This window comes from Cheilinus undulatus, linkage group 2 (assembly GCF_018320785.1).
Source record: "Cheilinus undulatus linkage group 2, ASM1832078v1, whole genome shotgun sequence".
Lineage (NCBI taxonomy): Eukaryota > Metazoa > Chordata > Actinopteri > Labriformes > Labridae > Cheilinus > Cheilinus undulatus.
Window position 1 is genome coordinate 13,554,224 of NC_054866.1, and position 23,997 is coordinate 13,578,220.

The 23,997-nt window shown below is 41.5% G+C and overlaps 1 protein-coding gene across 1 annotated transcript in view; it reads left to right on the plus strand.

Annotated features, from left to right (window-relative positions):
• Positions 1–23,997, plus strand: part of LOC121526192 (phosphatidylinositol transfer protein alpha isoform-like) — a 36,449-nt gene that overhangs the window by 9,468 nt on the left and 2,984 nt on the right. Inside the window, exons 3-9 of the mRNA XM_041812636.1 lie at positions 9,042–9,187; positions 10,936–11,027; positions 11,735–11,742; positions 18,552–18,626; positions 19,772–19,855; positions 22,391–22,468; positions 22,591–22,701. Of these exons, the coding sequence (XP_041668570.1) occupies positions 9,042–9,187; positions 10,936–11,027; positions 11,735–11,742; positions 18,552–18,626; positions 19,772–19,855; positions 22,391–22,468; positions 22,591–22,701 (594 nt within the window). The remainder of the gene's footprint in view (positions 1–9,041; positions 9,188–10,935; positions 11,028–11,734; positions 11,743–18,551; positions 18,627–19,771; positions 19,856–22,390; positions 22,469–22,590; positions 22,702–23,997) is intronic.

Consider the following 23,997-nt stretch of genomic DNA (forward strand, 5'->3'; position numbering starts at 1 on the left):
ATGCATCACAATCAGTGTGCAAGGTTCGTGTGTGTGACATTTTTTTTCAGATTCAGGACTGAAAAACACATCCAAAATTAACAGACTCTGTGAGCAAAGGCCTCTACTTTTATGACTTTTACTCCAGGATGCCTTTAGATTTCCTTGCAGTTGAAAGTTTAAATCAGGGGTCATCAAGTACATTTGCACAAGGGCCTGATTTAGTCTTGTCAGAGACTCTAGGGGCCAGACTTTTGAAAATTAAAAAAATCTGATTAAAATATTATTGTATTAGCATTTGTATTTTCTCTCAAAATGCAGGGAACTTTAGGCGTTACATGTGAACTCTATCCCTATTATCTGTTATGCAGCAGGCCACAAGGAGACAGGCCTGCCCACAAATTGGCTGGACACCTGACAATCCCAGAATGGACCCTCCCCACGGGATTTAGCACCAATTAAACCATTTAACTCATTCTTGACACTTTATAACCCCTTTTCACTACCTAATTCAGCCATTTCTGCAACATTTTTTGCCATTCTTAACCCATTCTTGATCATTTTTGACACTTAAACCAATTTTTGGCACTTTTCACCCATTTTGCCACTCATTAGCCCCTTTTTGCAACTTTCATTCCAATTATTGCCCCTGTGTGCCACTATTTAACCCCTTTTCTTTACTTTGCCAGGCTATTTTTGCTGCATTTTTGCCACGTTTAACCAATTTTCATACTTACTGCCTGTTTTTCTACATGGTTTACCCCTTTTGTCCCACTTTTTAAATCCATTTTTGCAACTTTTTTACCCCTTTTCACTGTTTTTTTGCACCACTTTTTTGTGCTTTTAACCCATTTTGGATACTTTCTGCCTCTTTTTCCTTTTACTAGTTTTTGCAACGTTTTAACCACTTGTCCTGCCAATTTCTGTCCTTTTGTGCCACTTCACAACCCATTTTTGACACTTATCACCCAGTTTTGCCACTCTCTTCCCCTTTCACCACTTTATCTGGCCATTCTTGCAACATTTCTGCCAGTCTTATAATAATGGCTTACAGGTGAATTTCTGTAAAAACAGGTCAAATGTTAAGTCAGTCTAAAACTATTTCAATATTCATGGTTTTTGGGGTGGATTTAACAGCTGCAGACATTTAAAACCAAAAGAGACTCTTAAACCACAACATCTTCTTTTCCTCCTTTTCTGAATTTAATGTTTTTTTTTTTGAGACTGGATAGGAAGCTTTGGGGGGTCTGTTATGGCCCTCAGCCCACTAGTTGATTATCAGTTATTTAGGTGTTTAATGTATCATATCAATTTCATCTACTTTGAATTTATTTATTTTTCCTTTTTACCTCTGCCCCTTTAAAGGTTTGTGCCTGAAGTAGAACCATCAGGGTTTCATTAGGTTTCCTGACTGCACTCTTTCCTTTTATTACCTAAAGGTTGCTTTTGCCCCATACAACACTGTACTCTTTGTTTTTATGTTGCTTAACTCAAAGTAGAGGCCAGTGCTTTGCTAAGCTTTGTAATCACCATTTGCTGTATGACCAGCTTTAACCCTGATCCCTTCAATGTGAAGCTGGATTCTTGTGTTGAGTACGTCAGTGTCACAGTTCAAGGCTCAAACAGGATTAAATCTGAGTGAATTGGAGTTGAAGTCTACATTTGTGTTTGTGTTTCATTCATTTTATTTAAGGATGTGGTTTGATAACTCAAAAAGTCATTAATTTAGATTATCAGTGCTAGATTATGTAAACTGTGGGAGATTATCTCCCTTGTTTTATGCCAGTTTAAAGTCATGTTTGTTTATTTGGAAGAGCTGTAATAGACAGTGTAAATAGGCAAAGAACTCCTTAAAAGCAGGGCTTGGTACACATCCATTAGTCTTAATCTGTTAACCTTCAATTCCCACATACTCTGTCTGCACATTAATCCACATGTGAAGCACACTCTTTCAAGTCAATCTTTACAAATCCACCACACACACTCGGGTACATCTCTGCATGTGCCAGAAGCACTACTCCACATTGTTCCACCTCAGATTGTGGGACAGTGGGGTGAGGCTGGCAAGGAGCTAGTGCTTATCTTAATTACCTCTGCCAAGGAGGTTATGTGATGGGGTGGGTTTGTTCGTTTGTTTGTTTGTTAGCAACATACCTCAAAAAGTTGTGGACAGATTTTGATGAAATTTTCAGGAAATGACAGAAATGGCATAAGGAAGAACTGATTAGATTTTGGGAGTGATCTGGATCACCATCTGGATTCAGGAATTTTTTAAGGATTCTGTACTATTGGGAGATAGGGCTAATGGCAGAGGTCTGCGCTGTTACCACTTTACACCAGGAGATGGAGACATGAGTAACTTCTATCCTAGCAGCCTTTTGGGTGTGTTTCTATTCAAAGTTTTGGAGTTTATAGAGTTTGAAAGATGCACGCCCGGTCGAGGAGACGAGTCATAGTGTAACAGAGAGAAAGACAGCGAATTGTGGCGAGAATACTCACATAGCTAGGAGGAATAGAGGAATATTCACCCTCTGCCATGACTTCTAGTTGTTCAGTGAGACCATGGGTGAGACTGTCAATACATCTGTTGGCACCAGCAGGCAGTGCTTCCACCATGACAGTCCACCTGTAGTGAAGCCAATGCTTTGCCTCACCATATTTCTACCCCACTGGGGAGGGAGTAATTGGGGAATGCCGTGGTGGGGGGCTGGTGGGGATGGATCCAGGAATTTTTTAAAGGATTCTTTACTATTGGGAGATAGGGCTAATGGCAGAGGTCTGCACTCTCTGAGTGCTTTTCTAGTTGTTAATGTTTTCGTGCAATTCAGACATTACTGTCTCTCTTTGTTATAAATATGAATTAAGATTATAAAGTGTGTTTACTTTTTACTAAGATAGTAAAGTTTTTATCCTTTTGAAATATGTGGTATGTAAGAGTAAAAATTTTGACAACCTCAATGTGCTTTAGTACAACTTAGACAATGTGTCGGATTTTGTCAGCGAAGATTAAAAACAAAAGATTGTTCAGTGTTGGGTGTCTAGGGCCTTTATTTTAGTTGCAGTGGTATCAAACAGACATCTACATCATTAGATTTTCCATATTAAAGTCTTTAAGTTTTGGTACATACTGCCCAGCCTTAGCTTGGCTTGATCAAGTCATTTTAAAAGTTACCCTCATGTGACTGATTTTTACATATGATTTCAATTAAGTGATTTTTGTTCTTACTTTAAAGCAATAAGACCTTCCCTGCCAGTGCACACCTTGTTTTTTTGTCACTTTACATCAGGATGTGGCCCAGCAGCTTCTGACTAACTTGACAGTTGGAGCACTTTGTCTCAACAAGTTAAGTCCAGTATTGATGAAGACCTTCTGTCAGGTTCAGCCTGTCTATTTGAATGCTGCATCCCCACCCTTGTACTTGTTCATGAAAGGCCTGCGTTACATCTTGCTGTCCTCGTCACTGAGAAAACAGACTGGTTATACACAACAAGCCACATTCCTGAGCTCCTGCTCACAGTGACGAAGGTGAGCATCCAGGGCTACCAGAGATAGGTTAGTAGCCTGAAGCGGTGCTTTGGTTGTGGGAAAAAGAGGGCTTAAAGATTTGACTTTAATCCAACTTGACTATATGGCAACGAAAAGGTCATAAGAGAAATCGAAGTCCTTTTCAGACATGCACCACACCGCCGACAATTTCCAGACATTGTGCTGGAAGTGTGAACACAAACTGTGAATCTGTTTTGGCAGTGAAATGTTTTTGCTCTTCTCCCTACTGGCCTTGGCACGAGTGTGATCCACCAACTAGTGCCACTGTTTGTAGACTACAACAGTGCCTGTCTGCCGAGCTTGTGGTACTGGAGCTGCACATGCCTGCTACTTCATTTTATGTTTACTCTGATTGGCCCGTAATGGATGTGACAGACAAAACGTTTGCCCAATAACCCTCTGAGAATTTTTTTGAAAAGTCCTGCCCCTCCAAAACACTTTGTGTGGTAGGTTTCTCAGATGAATGTGAAACAGCTACCATGTAGTGGATATATGAAACAGCCTGCTTTGTGTGTCAGGTTACTAGTACTGTATAGAAGTTTAAAATTCAGACAATAACAACCTTACTACCAAACACCTCCCTGACACAATCATTCACTTGTATGAAAATGCAAAATGAGTTTGATGACTTTTATGGTTTATCTCTCATGTTGCAAAGGGGACTGATTAAGAGTACATCAGTCACTTTCAGAATTGCATTTATAAGCACTTATAAGTTGATATTCAAACCCAGATAGGCTATGAGTGATGTGGAGGTAAAACAGGTAAATCTGTGTAAAATTGGACAATTAACACCCCCCCATACAGCTATACTGGAATTAGTCTTGTCCCATAAGCAGATGCCTGATTATGAGATTGGCAGTAGAATGACTCTCAGACAAATTATTGAGTATGCGACCATTTGGGGTCACTCCTAGAGAAGACAACATTAGCTATGTTTACATGGACCACTTTTAATCAGAATAAATCACTGATCTGAATAAAGTGCTCCATATATACAATTCATTCAGAATAATATTCTCCAATTTGGCTCAACTGGAAAGAAATCTCATTCCAATTTAGTGAAGCGGTTTTTGCGTTCAGATCGGCATCAATGAAAACTCTTGATCTGAGCAAAACAAAACTGGTCTGTTCCAGTGACACCTTTTTTCTTGAAACTTAAAAAAAGCACAGAATTGTTGTTCAGATAGTAAAAGGTATAGACACAAAGCAGTCGAATAATCCAATATTTTGCACGAGTAGGAGTTGAAACAAACGAGTGCATGCCGGCAGTTTATTTACAACAAAAGCAAAGAAGAACTTCTTCTTCTGCAGCAAATTTTCGTCGGATTTGACCGGTAGGACGATGCTGCGCATGTCAGAGCAGTTTTATTCAGATTGAATGTATGATGCATGAGCAAGCACATCTGAATGGGATCATATCTTTAGGCATCCATCTGAATAAAGAAGTTTTTATATCTGATCAGAATAAATTCAATCGGATTGTGAAAAAAAAAAGGTTTATGTAACCAAAGCTATTGTTTATATTGTTTTTTTGGATGCAAAGCCTAGTGGTCTTCAGAAACAAATCTGGTCCTAAGGTCTATCAATAATCTATATTTGAGCTTTCTGTCCATACTTTGTGTTCACTTCATCCCTTTTTTACCCACTCTTTCAAAGTGAAAGTCCAAACATTGCAATGCCACTGATAGCCATGGGGGCTGTGTGGAGTAGGCTAATGTACAGTTCAAGCCAGAGCAGAAAAATACAAAGAACACTTCGAAAAATGAGGGAAATTCATTTTTAACTTTCTTTGGAAATTCTGAGTGAGTTCTTAGGCCCCATCCACACGAGACGAATTCAGGAGTATATGCAAAAGTTTTTTGTTGCATCGGCGTTTCATCCACACGGAAACGGCGTTTTTGGAGGCCGTGAATGCTACTTTTTGAAACTGGGTCCTAGAGTGAACAAATCTGTAAACGCTTACCTTTGCCTGCGTGTAGACAGTTAACCGCATCTTTCTAGAAATGATTACGTCAGACATATCGTAGCCACTTACGCAAGAGCACTAATAAATACAAATATGGAATATAAAAACGTTGTCTTACAAAATATAAATAGTATTTACAAACAGTTATGTACAGGTTGGTATATTACAGATTGGGTTTGGTGGAAATATTAATATGTACACCTATATACACATAAATAAAAACAAATATATATATACAAACGTGTACAGATTATACATATAAATATTAGTCATTAGGTATTAATTATTAGTTACAATGGCATTTACAGGGTGTGTTCATGCTGTAGAAGCTATTGAGCTAATTATGACTTTTACAGCAAAGTCTGTTGCTCCTTTACCACCACCGAGAACAGCATACACCAGATGTTCTAAATCCACTGCGGAGAACAACCAGAAGAAGAAGAAGCTTTATTGTCATTGCACTGTTAGAATGAAATTCTGTTCAGCAGAATCTCAATCTCGTAGCAGCTAAAAATTGAGAACATCTATTAAAAAGTATATATTAAAATCAGAAGGGAAACTAGGAGAAAGTTTGTGGCAGTTTTCTGTGATTTTCTCCTCTCTTTTGGTGCATTTCCGTGGCAGCAATACCGTGCCACGTACAGGTTTGGCATATATACTACAGCGTTTTCAGTTGTTTTCAGTGGCTCCGGGCTTACAATTACTGAAACAACCCCATATTTACGGAAAACTTTTTCAAAATGACACAATAATATAACGTTTTCGTCTTCGTGTGGACAAGGCTTTAAAAGCTACAGACATATAAATGATGTTTTCTCACCTGGGCACAGAGACAGAGAACTACAACAGGACGGCAAGGTGGAGGAAGGAGTTGTGGAGATCCATGTTAGACATGGAATAGACCATTGGTTCCTAACCTTTTTCCTTTGTGTTCCCCCTATCTGTATCTAAGAAATGCTGAGCACCTCATGACCCAGGAAATAAAAACTGATACCATACTGTCAAAAAGCCATACAAATTTTAACCGTTTCATTAACAAAACCCATAAGAAATAAGTTGACCGAAAAAGTCTTTCTTTCTGGTCTGAATCCTGGCCAGACAGGGCCTTTCTGTGTGGAGTTTGCATGTTCTCCCTGTGCATGCTCGAGTTCTCTGAAGGTACTCAGACTTCCTCCCACAGACCAAACACATGCTCATTGGGTTAATTGGACACTCTAAATTGACCATAGGTGTGAGTGTAAGTGTGGCAGGTTGTTTTTCTCTATGTGTAAGTCCTGCGATTGACTGGCACCCAGTCTAGGATGTACCCTGCCTTTCACCCAATGGCAGCTGGGATTGGCTCCAGCACCCCATGACCTCAAACGGCATGAGCAGTGTAATTAATGTAAGGATGGATATTTTTCTTACCAAGGCCTTTAAATAAACTATTTGGTAAATGTTTTATCATGACCTAAGTTCATATGTACAAATCTAATTTTGTAAATCTCATAGCAGACAAAGCCTCATGCCTCCCCTGAGATCTTGGGTGATAAACTTCAATAAACATTTTCCTCCTTTTTTGGTCACATGAACACAATTTTCTTTTCATCCACTTTACATTTTAGTAAGGATAGGTCCTAATCCTTGATTTTATAATCCTCAAACTGATATTTAGCCATGCTCACTGTTCCAGCATTGCCTGACACAGCATCATGGTAGCTACAAAAAGGTTTCCTTTGTGTGTGACTGTGTGTATGTTTAGTGGGAGTGTGCTATCCTGGCCTGGCCTGGCTGACAGTGCCAGCGTCGTGAGTCACTCTTTCCAGTGTCACAACATTTTTTCCTGACTCAGGAAGGGTTTGAACTTTGGGGGTTGGAAGAAGAGGAAGAGGAAAAGTTTTCAAAAGGCTTACTCTGCTAGTTTTCCGATGCTGAAGTTAGTGTCTATGGTACATATAGGAAAATAGTTAACAACGGGTCATTTCTATAAATGGTTAACTTAGGTCAAGACAGAATGAGTCTTAACAGGGGGCTTTGAACTTGTATTTCTTTTTCTTGTGTAATTAGTGGTATTTCTTATTGTACCAGTTATACAGAAGTGTTTTTTTTTCCAGCATTAGCTCCAGGAAAAGTATCCAAGGGAGACAGCAGAGGCAGGTGCACCCTCTGGGTTTTAAATGTGAAGTCAAAAGCCTTTCACTGTGCATTTCTGTGACAGCACTGAAACAAAGCTTGCACATTTTAAGTCTTTATATTTCCACACTGATTCTGCAGCAGCGTAGTAATGGGGACTTTCTCAAACTGCACCCTACATGCTCTCACTACATTTGCCTTGAGGGTCCACTGCACTGCTTGCTAACCAGACTTTGGAGTGTAGAGTGAGTAGTTAAATCCTCCATCAGTGAGTATGCTGACTTACTGAATAGGTGTTACACCTTTTACTGTTTGCCATGGAGACATTGCTCTTTAAAGTTCTGCACTATCACCCACACAAGCATTAAAGCTTGGGCTGTCAAAAGATTAAAATTATCAGTTGCAGTCAACGTCAGGATTTCTGTGGTTAATTGCAAATTAATTGCATCCTTTTTATTACATTTCAAAATTCCACTATTTTGTGCTCAAACTGTTTTTGTGTCCCTTTTGATTTTTATTCTGTCTTGAACTACAACTGGATACAAGCCTGCTATAGTTACATAAAATATTTTTGCTTGAACTTAACCTTTGTTCAGGGTTTTTTCTAAAAAATTAGTCCTATTGGTCATCCTTTGCATCTGTCAGTGGGTTTTACAAAATTAAAACCAATAGAAAGTGTCATAAGGAGATGCTGACTATCACCATCCAGTGTCCAAAATAATTGAATTATTCAGTATTTTCATTGTGATTTTGGAGGTAGGAGGTTTAGGCCGGACAGCAACAATATTTTGCATGGATTCGATAGCTAAGAGGGTGATGTCACTGGGACCATCCATGTTTTCATTCAGCCTTTACTACAGATACAGATGAAGAAATCACCATCTGCAGCAAGTTTAAATTTCTTACCAGAGCCCCAATCCAAACTTTATAACTTGTAGCTTGATTTCTTTATTTGTTTTTACTCTAAGCAGTTTTATATGGTGTGACCTCTTTTTAAATATTTTTGATATTTTGTAACACTAAATATTGAACTTTAAAGCTGGTGAGGGCGTTCTTTCTTACACTGTACAGAATTAGACCACAAAATCTTTAATGAAAATACTTCTGTCCACTGTAGTTCTTTTCTTTTTACCAAAATTTAATTTTTCTAAATCAAGAAATTAAAAAAAAACTTGTAGTTTGATATGAAATGATCTTAATTTAGGGGTTTCGGTGGGTCTAACTGCTCACCTCTTTAGTGTGTTGACCAGATTGTTGAAAACTTTTTCATTTGGGTTTTTTTATATTGTAAGGCAAAAACGAAACGTTCCACAGAAAATAAAAGGACCAAAAAAAAAAAAAAAAAGAAAAAAGCTGTAAAGAGATCAAAGTGAAAATTATTTCTTTGTTTTTCTTAAATCACATTTTCCCTTCACTGTTGTTCTGTCCCTCCAGTACCAAGTGGCACAACTGTATGCAGTGGCAGAGGCCAGTAAGAATGAGACGGGAGGAGGTGAAGGTGTGGAGGTGCTCATAAACGAGCCGTACGAGGAAGATGGACAGAAAGGACAGTACACGCACAAAATCTATCACTTGAAGAGGTAAGCTTTGTACTGCTGTAATATGAAAGTGACAGATATAAACAGGAAAGTTTTTTTTATGTAGAAAAGGAAATTTATTGCATAGATAAAATATTGTAGAGCTGAACTGAGTGCCTTCCATGGGTGTCATACTGGTGTATCTGGGACAGTAAGGTTGTCAAATAGTTCACTACTTTGATAGTTTTCAGTATTTTGTGCTTTAAATGATAAAATATCAGTACTATGTGCTTTAAATGATTAAAATATCAGTACGTTAAATCAGTGGTTCCCAAAGTGAAGGGGGTCGTAGGATGCTTTCCATAAAAATTTCATATGATTAAAATCATGAAGTTTATCTATTATTTTTAAAATATTGTTAAAATGAGTTTGAAATATTGTTAAAACATATTTTTTAAGTGATATCTGTGCTTAATGCAAGTAAAAGTTGCAAAAACTATCTAAAATGTAAGTTATGTACATGATGCTTTGTGCAATATTGTGCGCTTTATCCCCCTCAAGGGAAGATGGGAGTCCCCGATCTCTGACCCCATTTTTTGGGGGGTCACGGCTGAAAAGTTTGGGAACCCCTGCTTTAAATGATAAAATATCCATTACTTTTCGGTTCAATAGTACTGTAAGTTGTGAAGAAAGAACACATACACTTATATTTCAACCCAAAGATGGCGTGAGCAGAGAGGGAGAGGCAGTGCACAGTGATTGACAATCAAAAACCAGTGAAACCCAATGCCTGTTACTAAAACAGAGGGGTGATACAAAGAGCGATGTCAGGGTCAGGGTGTTTGTGTCCAAAAATGGCAGCATACATAAATCACAATAAAGATATTTATGTTAACATTTCTTCTAACTTCTTTTGCATTCATTTTTTAAACAAGATCAAACCTGATCATTAATATCAAACATTGATTCATTTTTAGGAATTTAATCCTTTAAATGCTAGTTTAAGTGCAAAAAACATATGATGTTTTTATAGGATTTATACAATGCTTACAATAGCAAACAACTTTGATTTAAATGCATTATTAAGCACCAAAACACTGGTCAGAAGCTGGATTGGAATGGTTCATAAAGTGTGTTATGGAAGAGGTGGGATTTGGGATGTGTAGCTTTTTCTAGTTTACTTATGAAAATTCAGAGGAAATATTTAAAGACCATGTAAAGTGGAATCCAAAATTTTTGTCTTGACACACTAGATATGTTGGAATATGGTTGCTGTAAACGTGAAAACACTGAGATCTACATGTGACTGAATTCTTGATTTAGACTGTTAGAAAGTTTTTCACCTCTTTCCTGGCTGGGTTTCATGTGGGCAGGGCCAATATGTGGGCTCATGATGTCATGAGCGCACAGTAGGGTCAACATTCAGGTTGTAACATTTTTTAAATCTGAGAGGATTGTATTTCTCCTGAGTGGGCGTGGCTTCAGCTCATTTAAACAGACACGCCCACACCATCCTGGAGCAGATTTTACTGCCTCATTTTTCATGATTTTGAAGCTTAATTTTATAAACTTAGAGATGTTTTACTTGACAGAAGTTTGACCTGGGGGTTCATAACATGGTGACCTGTCATACAACAAACCTAAATACAGATTCATTTTCACTTATACAAAGGGCATATACAAACTTAAATATGTTTTTGTTTTAAGTTTTATATGTTTTTTATTATTTATAGTTTTCTAAAAGGAACTGAGGAAGCTACAAATTGGTAAAACTACGCCTCCTTTATTTCTGCTTGTGTGTTTCTGTACAGTCGGGTACCGACTTTCCTCGGTAAGTGCGCTCCTCAAGGTTCACTTCGTGTCCATGAGAAAGCTTGGAACGCGTATCCATACTGTAAAACCAGTGAGTACCACCACAAACGCACAACATGCTGATGATAATGTGAAAGCCAACTCTGCATTTAGCTGAATAACCCATTAATAGTTCTGGCACCTAAGACAGAACCTGGTCGTTTCCTGCAGTGTTTTAGATCTCAGCACTTTACTTTGGTTCTTTTTTTTCTAAGGACATTTAACTCAAAGACCTCATGTTTTATTGGAAATAGTCAGGAATACATAGGGTTAGTGTCCTACAGAGTAAGTTACTGTAAATTTAGTCAAGTAGCTTTGAAAAACTGTATTATTATCAATATAAATCTAATATATTATTAACAGCTACTTTTACTTTTAATTTTATTTATTTATTCTACAAATTGCTCATCTTTCTTACCTCTGCCAAGGAGATTATGTGATCGGGTGGGTTTGTTTGGTTTTTTTTTTTTGTTTGTTTGTTTGTTAGTAACATAACTGAAAAAGTTGTGGACGGATTTTGATGAAATTTTCAGAAAATGTCAGAAATGGCATAAGGAAGAACTGATTAGATTTTGGGAGTGATCCGGATCACTGTCTGCCTCTAATGGTGGAGGTCTGCGCTCTCGGAGTGCTTTTCTAGCTTGAATTATTTTAATGGTGTTTTTAGACACAAAAACAGGGTATTTTCTTGAACTTTGTCTCTTTTCTTTTCCTCATTAATCTTCTTGACATCAACATCTGTCTTTTCTTCTGCTGCAGTCCTCACGGCAAGTATTATTTTATTCTTTTTAAAATTATTTATGATTTATTTAATTTTTAAATTTTCTTTTTTCTTTTTTGTAACTTTCACAACTAGAGATGCATGAGATTATCAGTATGACATTAATATTGTCAGATATTAACATTTCTGCTGATATTTACAAACCATATTTTGCCAGATAAATCTGCTTTATCAGCTGTAAATATTGGCTGCAGTTTTATACTGGACCAACAGACCTACATCTTCTGAAGTCTCATTGTTTTATTCATCGTCATTCCTTACACTTTAAAGTGTGTTTTAAGGACTGAAATTTGGGAATTTGTTTATCCTTAGACTTATTTTTAACAAATACAGAAAGTAATGAATGTCATGCTGTTTCCAAACATTTCTGCTGCAGTGGATCCTTTGATTGGTTCTTCTTCGCTGCTCTAAAATGGGTTTCAGTGTTTTTTGGAGCAACAAAGAAGGACTGATTTCAGGTTTATAATGTTAACATGTAGGATGCCAAAATGAAGCAAAATATTAAGTTCTGTTTCATTCCTTCCTGACTGCCAGTGGCAGTAAACAAAGTGGATGTGTCTCCTCGCACTCCGTGCAGGTCGAGATCTAATGTAAACAAAGTCACGTGAGTGACATGTGGGCTGACCACACCTGCTATAAATAGCACGTGACAGCCTACTTCCGGCCTCTTTGATCTTCTCGCTGTTAGCCTGGCGTGTATCGCTGGTTAATCGCTCCATAAGGTCCGTATTGAGGTTCTTAATTCTGCAGGTCCAGAAAAGGTAAGCACGCTTTGTGTTGTTTGGTGTTTGACAGTCTGCCTGTGACTTCTGGTCGGAGTGCAAATTGTTGCCCTCCAAGGCGGGGGCTGTCAAGCTACCCTTCCTTTCCTGTCGGGAGGTTTTAGCCCGCTAGCTAGACCTACTATTGTAAATAGTAAGCGGTAGTGGCTAATTCCTCCGACGCTAGACGCGAGTGCGGTTAATACGTCTCTCGTCTGGTGTCCTAGCGTTTTTTTTTTTTTTTGCTAGATAATATTGTTAAGTGGCTGGAGGTTTTGATCGCGTTCGGTGGCTCATAGTCACAGCTCGCGCTTGGATTACCTGGCTGCATACAGGCTTCGGTGGACAGGTTAGCGGCAGGCTACGTTATATTTTGTTAGCCTGCATAGCTATTTGTGTCTGACGGAGCGGTAATTAAGGTAAGTGCTGGGGTTCTGGTCGCGTTTTGTGGCTAACAGTCACATTTCTCGCTCAGATTACCTGGCTGTATACACTTTATTTAGCTGGACAGGTTAGCCGCAGGCTACATTAGCCTTCCTAGCTATATATATATATATATATATATAGCTATTTTTTTTTTTCTCTCTGAGTAATAATTTCCGAGGTATTTGCTAGAGGTTCTGATGGTGTTAAGTGGCAGATAGTCACAGCTCCCGCTCAGATTTCCTAGCGTCACCCTGTGGTGTGTATGATGGCCTGTACTTCCTGTGAAACTCAACTGCATGTTGAGGATGGCCACGATTTGTGCCCCAAGTGTCTGGGTGTGGGTCACCTGAGGGAGGCCCTCTCAGACCCTTGTATCAACTGCAGCATTTTGCCTCTGGCAGTGAGAGAGGAAAGGCTGCGGCAGGTGGAGAGTCTCCTGTTTGGGGATGACCTCCCACCCTCTGGGCACACACACAAGAGCACCGGCTCCCGCAGTAAGTGGCGGGGTAAGCACAGAGGGGCACAGGAGGATGGTAGCCCGGTATGCAAGAAGGCGAAGGGGAAGGCTCCTTCTCGCCAGGAAATGGAGGCACTAAGAGCTGAAATTGAGCAGCTCAGAGCATTGGTACAGGCTCCGCCTTCCCCACCAGCTCCTAGGCTGACAGCCTGGGATTCAGGTGACGATAATGAGGATGCTATGTCAACAAGGGCATCATCTCAGTTTCAGGGTGGACAGGAAACCATGTTCAGCCCCAGGGAGGACCCCCTCTCTGATCGGTTCCAGGAGGGGGAACCGGTGAGTGTGGAGGCCAGGGATGGCTGAGAGACTTCCCAAAGGAGCTCCCTTAGTGCTGAGCCAGGGGAGGGAGCGTGCTCGTTGCAAGCAACACTACGTACAGCCCTGGCCAGGATTGGGCTGAATGACACACCAGCGGCTCAGAGCCTGGTTAGCAACCCATTCTTTCGGCGGACACCCACGGCCCCACCCTTTGAGGTTCCACCCTCACCTGCATTTCTGGAGGAGTTAAGGCACTGCTGGGCTGATCCTAGGGCAGCTGCCCACCATGGCAGGGACTCTCGGACCCTGGCCTCCATGCGCAATGCAGGGGAGCATGGCTTTGACCATATGCCCCCTGTGGACCAATGTATCGCCTCTCTGGTTCTTTCTCCAGATGAGGCCCTAAAAGATAAGGCTCGCTGTCCAAGGCCACAGTGTAGGGTCACAGACAGCCTTCTTACAAAAGCCTATGAGGCAGGGGCCCGGATGGCCCGTATGGGGAACTCACTCTCAGTGCTCCTTCTCGCCCCGTCCCAGATGCTGCACCCGGAGCATGATGGCAGAGAGCTTGGGGATGTCCATGATGCAGCTCTCCAAGCATTTGGTCTGATGACCAGGGAGCTTGGTCATCTGATGTCGACTCTGGTTGTCGCGCGACATCAGGTTTGGCTGGCGCAGGCGCCGATGTCAGATGACTGTAGGCTGGTGCTGCGGAAGCTTCCAGTTGTGCCGGGCCAGTTGTTTGGGCCAGAGGCAGAAAAGGCGCTGGAGCGCAGAAAGCAGTCCAGCCAAGCATCAGAAGCCTGGGGTCGTCATGGTAGAGGGGCCATGGGCCCTCCAGGTCAGCGCTCTAAAAAGCGAGGCGCCTGGGACCCTTGATGCACTCAAAATGTAAACCCACCACCACAGTGCTGGCAACAGGATAGCCAGCTGACTGGGGGTAGTTGGCGTCAGCCCAGAGGGGACCACCCTCCCCAACGCAGGCCTCAGCGGCCACAGGCACATAACCAGCGCCCCCCCAAGCCCCCAAATAATCCTCAGGGCACATGTTGAGGGCTTGGGGCCAGCGGTGGGCAGGTTCTCACAGCAGCACCTGGAATACTGGGCAGCCCATTTCCAAGACGTATGGGTTTTAAAGATAATCTTCCAGGGTTACAGGTTGCAGTTCCGCCGCCGGCCCCCTCCACCCTCAGGGGTCAGGGTGACTTCGGTCACAGATCCCATAAAGGCACAATGTTTGTCACAGGAGATAGCCATCCTCCTGGACAAAAAGGCTATTACTCCAGTTCATCCACATACACAAGAGGATGGGTTTTACTCAACATATTTTCTGGTCCCCAAGAAAGATGGCTCTCTTCGGCCTATTCTGGACCTAAGGAGGCTGAACAAATATCTGAAGGTCCTTTTGTTCCGAATGCTTCGCACGGCCGATGTCCTTCAGGTCATTTCTCCAAGAGAATGGTTCACATCCATAGACTTAAAGGATGCCTATTTTCACGTCCCCATTCACCCAGACCACAGAAAGTTTCTCCGCTTCGCCTTTCAGGGCCAAGCATATCAATTTGCCGTTCTTCCATTTAGCCTGTCATTGGCCCCTCGCATCTTCACAAGATGCGCAAAGGCAGCCTTAACATCATTAAGCCTGACCGGCATAAAAATTCTCCCCTACCTCGACGACTGGCTCATCTGCGCTCCCTCGTGTCGGGAGGCAGAGCAGGCAACATCAAGGGTTCTCGCTCATGTCCAGGCCCTGGGTATGACAGTGAACTGGGAAAAGAGCTCACTAACTCCAACCCAACAGGCCTCTTTCATCGGCTTGTCCCTGGACTCAGTGTCTATGATGGCACGCCTGACGGTGGAGCGTGTGGAAAGGATCCAGAGCCTGCTGAGGTTGTTCAGCCCTGGGGCACGTCCGACTGCCCAGACGTGGCTCAGGCTGCTGGGGATGCTGACGGCTGCATCAGCGATCACGCCTCTGGGGCTGCTACATCTGCGTCCCCTGCAGAGGTGGTACAACAGCCTTCACCTAGACCCTCGACGGCGCAGGTGCGTCAAGGTCAAGGTCACCCACAGGTGTCTCACTCATCTTCACCGGTGGCGGGAGAGCACTTTCCTTCTCCATGGGGTTCCTCTTGGCTTGGTCCCAGCAAGGCGGGAGGTAGTGACAACAGATGCCTCGCCCCATGGTTGGGGGGCAGTATGGCAGAAGAGGACGGTTCAGGGGGTTTGGGGCCCTCAGTGGAAGGGGCAGCACATCAATATACTGGAACTCCGCGCTGTCTACTTAGCGCTCAGGCACTTCTCCCCCTTTCTCAGGGGCAAGCATGTGTTTATCCGAACAGACAGCACCTCAGCTGTGTTTCATGTGAACCATCAGGGGGCAACCAGGTCACTGGGGTCTCTGAGAGAAGCCCAGAGGTTGTTGAAGTGGGCTCATTCTCGGCTGGCCTCCCTAAGGGCAATCCATGTTCCAGGCAAGTCAAATGCGGTGGCAGATTACCTCTCACGCAAGAGGCTGCCCCCTGGGGAGTGGCGGTTGCACCCTCAGGTGGTACAGTTGATCTGGGATCGGTATGGGGAGGCACAGGTGGACCTGTTTGCTTCAGAGAGCACGACACATTGCCCCCTATGGTTCTCTTTGGCAGAGACCAGTGCTCCACTGGGGATGGACGCCCTCGCCAATGCTTGGCCGAGGGGTCTCTTTATGCATTTCCTCCGATCCCCTTGATAATGCCAGTGCTTCACAGGGTGAGGTTGTCTGGCCACAGGGTCCTCCTGGTGGCTCCCAGATGGCCATCAAGGATATGGTTTTCCATCCTCCTCAGTCTGGTGGAGGGAGTTCCCTGGCAGCTCCCAGTGAGGACAGACCTCCTGTCCCAGCTGGATGGAAGGGTGTGGCATCCGTCTCCGGGCCTCCTTCAGCTATGGGTGTGGCCACTGAGGGGGAGTAGTCCCTTTTGACTGACCTTGAACCCTCGATTCAGGAAACCCTGCATAATGCTAGGGCTCCTTCTACGAGGTTAGTATACCAAAATTGTTGGTCTGCATTTTCTTCATGGTGCAGGGACAGAGAATTGGACCCAGTATCTTGTTCTGTGCAGGATGTCCTTCGCTACTTGCAGTATCTTATTGAAGCTGGCCGTGCCGCTTCAACTCTGAAAGTGTATGTGGCAGCTATTTCTTCAAATCATTGCCCTGTTGATGGCAGACCCGTGGGGGCACATCACTGGGTGTCACAGTTTCTCCGTGGTGCCCGGAGGCTGCGCCCTCCTAGAATTAAGCATGCAGCTATGTGGGACCTGTCTCTGGTCCTGCAGGTCTTGGGCAGGGCACCCTTTGAGCCTATGGCAGGGGCAGCCTTGAAGAACTTGTCATTTAAGACTGCTTTTCTCTTGGCAATTACGACAGCCAAGCGTGTAAGTGAACTTCACGCTCTCTCAATTAGTCCCACATGCCTTCGGTGGAAGGCAGACAACTCTGGTGTGACACTGTGGCCAAACATCTCCTTTCTGCCAAAGGTTTTGTCCCTTAGTCATATTAATCAGGCCATAGAACTAGAGGCTTACTGTCCTCCTCCATTTAGGTCAGAGATGGAGGAGAAGGCCAACTTGCTGTGTCCCATCCGGGCACTGCGCTTATACATTGAGGCTACACAAAGCTTCAGGCGCTCGGAGCAGCTGTTTGTCTGCTTCAGTGGACAGAATAAGGGGCGTGCGTTGTCTAAGCAGAGGCTCTCCCACTGGGTTGTTGAGGCCATTAAGCAGGCATATGAGGCTGCAGGTAGGCCTGCTCCTTCAGATGTTATCTGCCATTCCACTAGGGGGATGGCTACATCTTGGGCAGCAATGAGGGGGGTGTCGCTTTCAGAGATCTGTGCAGCAGCATCCTGGAAGGCGCCTTGTACTTTTTCGAGGTTCTATCGCCTTAATGTGGCGTCGGGGTCCACACTGGCGTCGGCTATACTGCCATTGGCATCTACATCTAGTCAATAGGTGGGTCTGGTTCCTCGTGACACTGCTGGCATAAATCATCCACTTTGTTTACTGCCACTGGCAGTCAGGAAGGAATGAAACCGAACGGAAGTTACAAAGGTAACTATGGTTCTGTGAATTCCTGGATGACTGCCAGTCATTCCGGTCACTCGGAACTTTTCAATGCGAGAAGATTCTGAGAGGCCGAAAGTAGGCTGTCACGTGCTATTTATAGCAGGTGTGGTCAGCCCACATGTCACTCACGTGACTTTGTTTACATTAGATCTCGACCTGCACGGAGTGCGAGGAGACACATCCACTTTGTTTACTGCCACTGGCAGTCATCCAGGAATTCACAGAACCATAGTTACCTTCGTAACTTCCGTTAAACAAAATGGTATCAGATGGGTGTATAAACACTTGTACTTGCCAACACCAGTACCCACATAAGACATATTTCCAATGCTGGTATTGGTATTGGAACAACTTTATTTCAAACCTAATGATGCAAGTTCACGGTAATCATTTCTTGAAATAAAATCATTTCCTTTTTAAGATCTTAAGTTTAACCATTTTATTCCCAATATAGACCCTATGTACCATACCCTACGATACGTATGTTTCAACTACAGTACAAGGAGCATTTACAAGGAGCTTTTCAACAAACAGCATTTACTCACTGTTTACAGCATGTTTTCTATGTCAAACAAATTTGTTGATTAAGCCATACATAAAAAGTCAGAACACAAAAGATATGTTAACCTTGTTAGAGACAGTGACAAGCCTGACTTCTCTAGGTTGTGTGCTGTTGTGTTTTTGTGTGTTGATTGACCCTAACATGTCTCTCCTTTACTCACAGAACGAGTACATGAAAGAAAATTTCGAGATTAAGATCGAGACATGGCACAAGCCTGATATGGGGGATCAGGATAATGTAAGTCATGCATTTTCAGACAGTTTGGATATTTTGTACTTTACCAGCTACTCTCTTAATGGAAATGAATTACAATTAAAGTTACATTATTATACATATAAGGTTTTGTTGATGCAGCTACAGGCTATAAGACAATTGCTGACCAAATAAGTTTATTTTAGCAAAATATGAACTCTGTACCTTTATGATCAATGTTTAACATTGTGCTTTGATAAACTGTTTTATGTCTGTTTTTTAGTTTGTTTTGCAGGAGTCAGATTCAGAAAGATAGTTATGTGTTTGCATCGTAGTTCTACTGTGAGAAGCACGTCAATAAAAGTGTTTTTTTTAATTGTAGTTTTCAGCATTTCTTTACCAGAACTATATGTCATACGTAAGAAGTGTTAGTTCTCATTTTACCCCAAAATATCAACTTTTTTGAACTACACTTCAGTTGCTTGAATTATACTGAACAGGGATGCAAATTATCAGTTACTTTTTGCCCACTCTCCTCTGATACCTTAACTAACATGATTATTATAACCAGTGTGACCAGTTTTTGCATGCTTTTAAAAGTACTTTTGTGTTGGGTTCATGCCTACAATTTACAAGACAGTCTGGCTGCAGACCCCAGCTCTCAGATCTGCAGACCATTACTGCGAGACACCGCTTCTGTCAGAATGAAAATATGCACTTGAACTTTAAACATGAAATGGGATCAAACTCTTGGTTAGGGTTAGGATAAGAGACAAGGTGAAGGTTAGGATACCAAAAGTTAAAAGCCAAAAATCTGACTTGTGGGACCTTATTACAAAAAGTTTAGTAAGCTGGCTAAACAGTGTTACATGAAAGACTCCAGTGCAGCTAATGCAGCTAAGGCTGAAGCTAACCAAGCTACAGTAGCTAAGTAAGCTTCCTAGATAACGTAGCTGAAGACTGTAGATCTCACAGTTTTAAGTGTTGTGTTGTTGTAGTGAAGTGGCTTGTATCATGACGTGACATTTGTGACACTTTAGCATTGCCTTATGTTGGCGCTAAGACTCAACTTAATGATGCTTTCCTGTGTTTTATGGGAATGACTAAATGAATTAAAAACACAAAGTCTGAATGTGCCCCTTCCCTTTAACTTGTCACTTTCCTGAAGGTTTGATTTTCCTGTGCTACAGGTACACAAACTGGACCCAGAGGTATGGAAAGGAGTGGAAGTAGTAAACATCGACATTGCTGATAGACAAGCTATCAGTCCAAAGGTAAAGGCTCATTTATGTTTTCGAGATACTGATATTTCAAAACTGCTTTAAATTGTTGCATTCAGCATATAATGTCAAGATAGGACATGGATCCACTAACATGTGACAGATAATCAGTGGTTAATTTGTACAAGGATTGAAAATCAAACTCAAAGAAAATAATTCTCATAGCCTAAAAAACTTAAATGTAAGCAAATGTTTTGGTCTAATTTCAGTATAAAACGAATTTTATCACAGTCATTAGCAATTACCCACCTGCCACTTCAAAATGTAATCCTTTTTAAATTACAAAAGCAAATAATTCTAACAAAATCAAAGAATTGCAGTGAGATTAATCTAGATTAAAAAAACTAATCTATGCCCAGCATTAAAATAAACCAAGCAGACAATCTACTCTTGTTTAAAGAACCACTTTTGTGATTTTGCTCTGTTTACTATTTTGTTAACAACTTGCACGTGGGACATAATGTGTGCTGCAACTCCAGGTTTAAAATATATTTTAAAAAATGGTAAAAGGTCCACTTTTTGAGGAAAAAACACCTTCAACTTGGTGGGCTACAGGCCTAATATGTACAACTTGAATCCAAAAGAGTTCGGGTGCTTTGTAAAGTGTATATCAAAACAGAATGCAGTGATTTACAAATCTTATTAACCCATATTTTAATCACAATGGAATACAAACAAAATGTTGGATGTTAAGAGAATTTTTACCCTTTCATTAAAAGATTTCAGAAATATTATCATTTTGAAGCTGATGGCAGCAACACATCTCAAAAAGAAGAGATAGGGCAATAAAAGGCTGGAAAAGTAAGTGGTACTAATAAAAAACAGCTGGAGGAGTCTTTGCTCACCTAATCAGGTTCATTGACAACAGTTAAGATGACTGGATTTAAAGGATTGGCAGAGGTTCACCAATCTTCGAAAAACTGCATCAAAAAATTGTGGGAAAAAAAGGCTCCTCGACATTAAAATCAAAAGACTGAATATCTTTGAATATCCCACCATCTACTATTTATAATTTTGTCAAAAGTTTCAGAGACTCTGGGGAGATCTCTTTTTGCGAGGGGTTAAGGCCAATATTGAATGCTTGTGATCTTCAGGCTCTTAGGCTGCACTGCATTTAAAGCAGGCATGATTATGTACTGGAAATCACTGCATGGGCTCAGGAACGCTTCCAGAAGTCATTGTCCGTCAACACAGTTTGCTTTGCCATCCACAAATGCAACTTAAAGCTGTTTCATGCAAAGAAGAAGCACAATTCAGAAACAACACTGTCATCTCTTGGCCAAAGCTAATTTAGATAGACTGTGGCAAAATGAGGAAAACTGTTCTGTTGTCAGATTTATTACAAAATCTGACAACAGAATTACAAATTCATTTTGGAAACCGTGGCCACCGTGTCTTGCAGACCAAAGCGGAGAGGGATCATCCAGCTTGTTATCAGCACACAATTCAAAAGTCTGCATCTCTGACGTTATAGGGTTGCATTAGTACCTATGGCATGGGCAGCTTACACATCTGGAAAAGCACTATCAATGCTGAAAAGCACATAGAGGTTCTAAAGTAACGTATGCTCCCATCCAGACAATGTCCCTTTCAAAGGAGGCCTTGCATATTTCAGCAAGACAGTGCTTATCCACATACCACAACCATCACAAAAGCATGATTTCGCAATAGATGTGTCCAGATACTGAAGTGGCCTTCCTGCAGTGTAGACCTTTCACCACCAGAAAACATTTGGTGCATCCTAAAACGAAAAATCCAGCGAAAATAGAGCAGCTAGAATCCTACATCAGACAATAATGGGACAACATTCCTCACCCAAAACTCCAGCAACTTGTCTCCTCCCAGATGTTTACAGACTGTTGTTGACAAAGGAGGGGATGCTAAACAATGGTAAACATAGTCCCTTCTTTTTTGAGATTCATTGCTGCCTTCAAATTTAAAATGAGCTAATATTTTTCATGAAATGTTAAACTGTCTCAGTTTAAACATTTGATGTGATGTTAATGATCTGTTGTGAATAAATGATAGGTTTATGAGATTTGCAGATCATTGCTTTCTGTTTTGACATTTTGCTCCTCATCAGTTTCATCAATTGTTTGACAATCTTGCATGGGCTTATACTTAATATTTTGTGTAATATTATTTTCTATGTTTTAATTTTTTTCCAACATGCCATTTTAAAAATTCAGTCTAATGTGCCAAATTTGACAAGCCTCACATGAAAAGGACCAGTGTTATGCAGTTTAAGTGGTTTAACTTTTTCTTGAAGTCTTAAATTTGATTTGATGAAGTTTGCTGCAGCCCTGTCCGAGCTTTACGACAGCTGAATGAGCCCTACTCATTGCTGAATTAAATTTTGCTCTCACTGCATCGGGCCCACTTTATGGGCACCCCTGTGCTGATGGTTCAGATATTGTTGACAAGTGAAGCCAAAGTTGTGTAGCTGCCACATATGCAGCGTAGCAATGAACATGTTGCTCATTATGCCACTTCATATGATTCAGAAAGCTTTTTTCATCCATTCCTTAGGATTACAAAGAAGATCAGGATCCAGCCAAATTCAAGTCAGTGAAGACTGGAAGGGGGCCTCTGGGACCAAACTGGAAGGTATTCTACCTCAGGAACATCTCACAGAGGCTTTTCTGAGTTACATAAAAATGGCACATCAACCAATCAAAAACCTGCAGAAATTGGATTTGTAATTGATCTCTTCCCCTTTTGGTTTGCAGAAAGAACTCGCTGAAGACAGCAGCTGTCCACACATGTGTGCCTACAAGCTCGTCACCATTCAATTTTGTTGGAAACTGATCGGTAATAGAGTGGAAAATTTTATTGACAAGGTACACAGCTCTCTTAAGAAATTACAAATTGCTGTAGCTTATAGAGAACATGATCACAATAATTATTTTAGCTTTTTGTAATCTGATAATGCTGTAAGTCTGATGAGTTATTAAATAACATCATAGACTGGCGTGCAGATGGTCGAGCGGGCAGCCCGGGATCGAATCCGGCCTGTGGCCATTTACCGCATGTCTCTCCCCACTCTCTTCCCTGTTTCTGAGTCTATCCACTGTCTTCCTCTTTCCAATAAAGGCATGAAAAGGCCCAAAAATAAAACTAAAAAAAACAAAACAAAAAAACATCATAGACACTAACGTTAACATAGCTAGCTAGGCTGTGTAGTATAGGTTATTGTCTTGAGGTTTTGGATTCTCCTCCAAAAAGCAGGCTGTGAGGCCTTCCAGTGTACTGCATACAGGGAGAGTAACTACAGGTAGCAATCTTGCAACATGCTGTAGTGTTTGCACTTTTCATAAGCATGCGTGAAGCTGAGAAAGGGAGTAAGAGAACTGTTGACTGTTGAATATCATTAATTGGTATCTAAATCTATAATAGTAAATGGTCAGATATCACATCATCATCTTGATTTACTTTGCCTCCCTGAAGCCTGACTGAGGCAGGATGCCTGATTTGCACAATATCCCCAGAATTTTAGAACCTGGTGGAAACACAGACAACAGTAGGCCACAGGGTCCCTGTAGTCCCTTAAAGAGAAGACCTGGACCAAACAATTCCCAGAACTTCTAGTTGGACCTCCCCCTCCCTCGAAACATTATTATCTTAGAGCAGGCAGAGATACTCAGTAGAAGGAGAACAGGTCCAAACACAGGGAGTGGGTTTTGAGAACTAAAATCAAAAATAAATCTGAGTGCAACTTGAAGTAAAGTAAAAGTAGTAAAGTAAAAAAAACATTTTATGTTAACTCATGTACACTCGGTACCCCATCATGACAAAGTGAAAAAGAACCTTTTTGATTTCTTTGCAAATATATTTGAAATATAAAAACTGAGATATTACATTGATGTAAGTAGACCAAAGTGCAAAAACTCTTGAAATTTAGCTCCAATTCCTCTTGATCTTTGCTGAGATGTTTGTGGTGTTTTGAGTCCACCTGTGATAAATTGAATTGATTGGGCATGATTTGGAAAGGCACACACCTCTCTATGGACAGCTGACAATGCATATCTACTGCACTGAAGGTTTTCAAACAGCACAGTGGTCTCCATGATTCTCAAATGGAAGAAGTTTGGCATGACCAGGACTCTCCCAAGAACTGGTCGCCCATCCAGACTGAG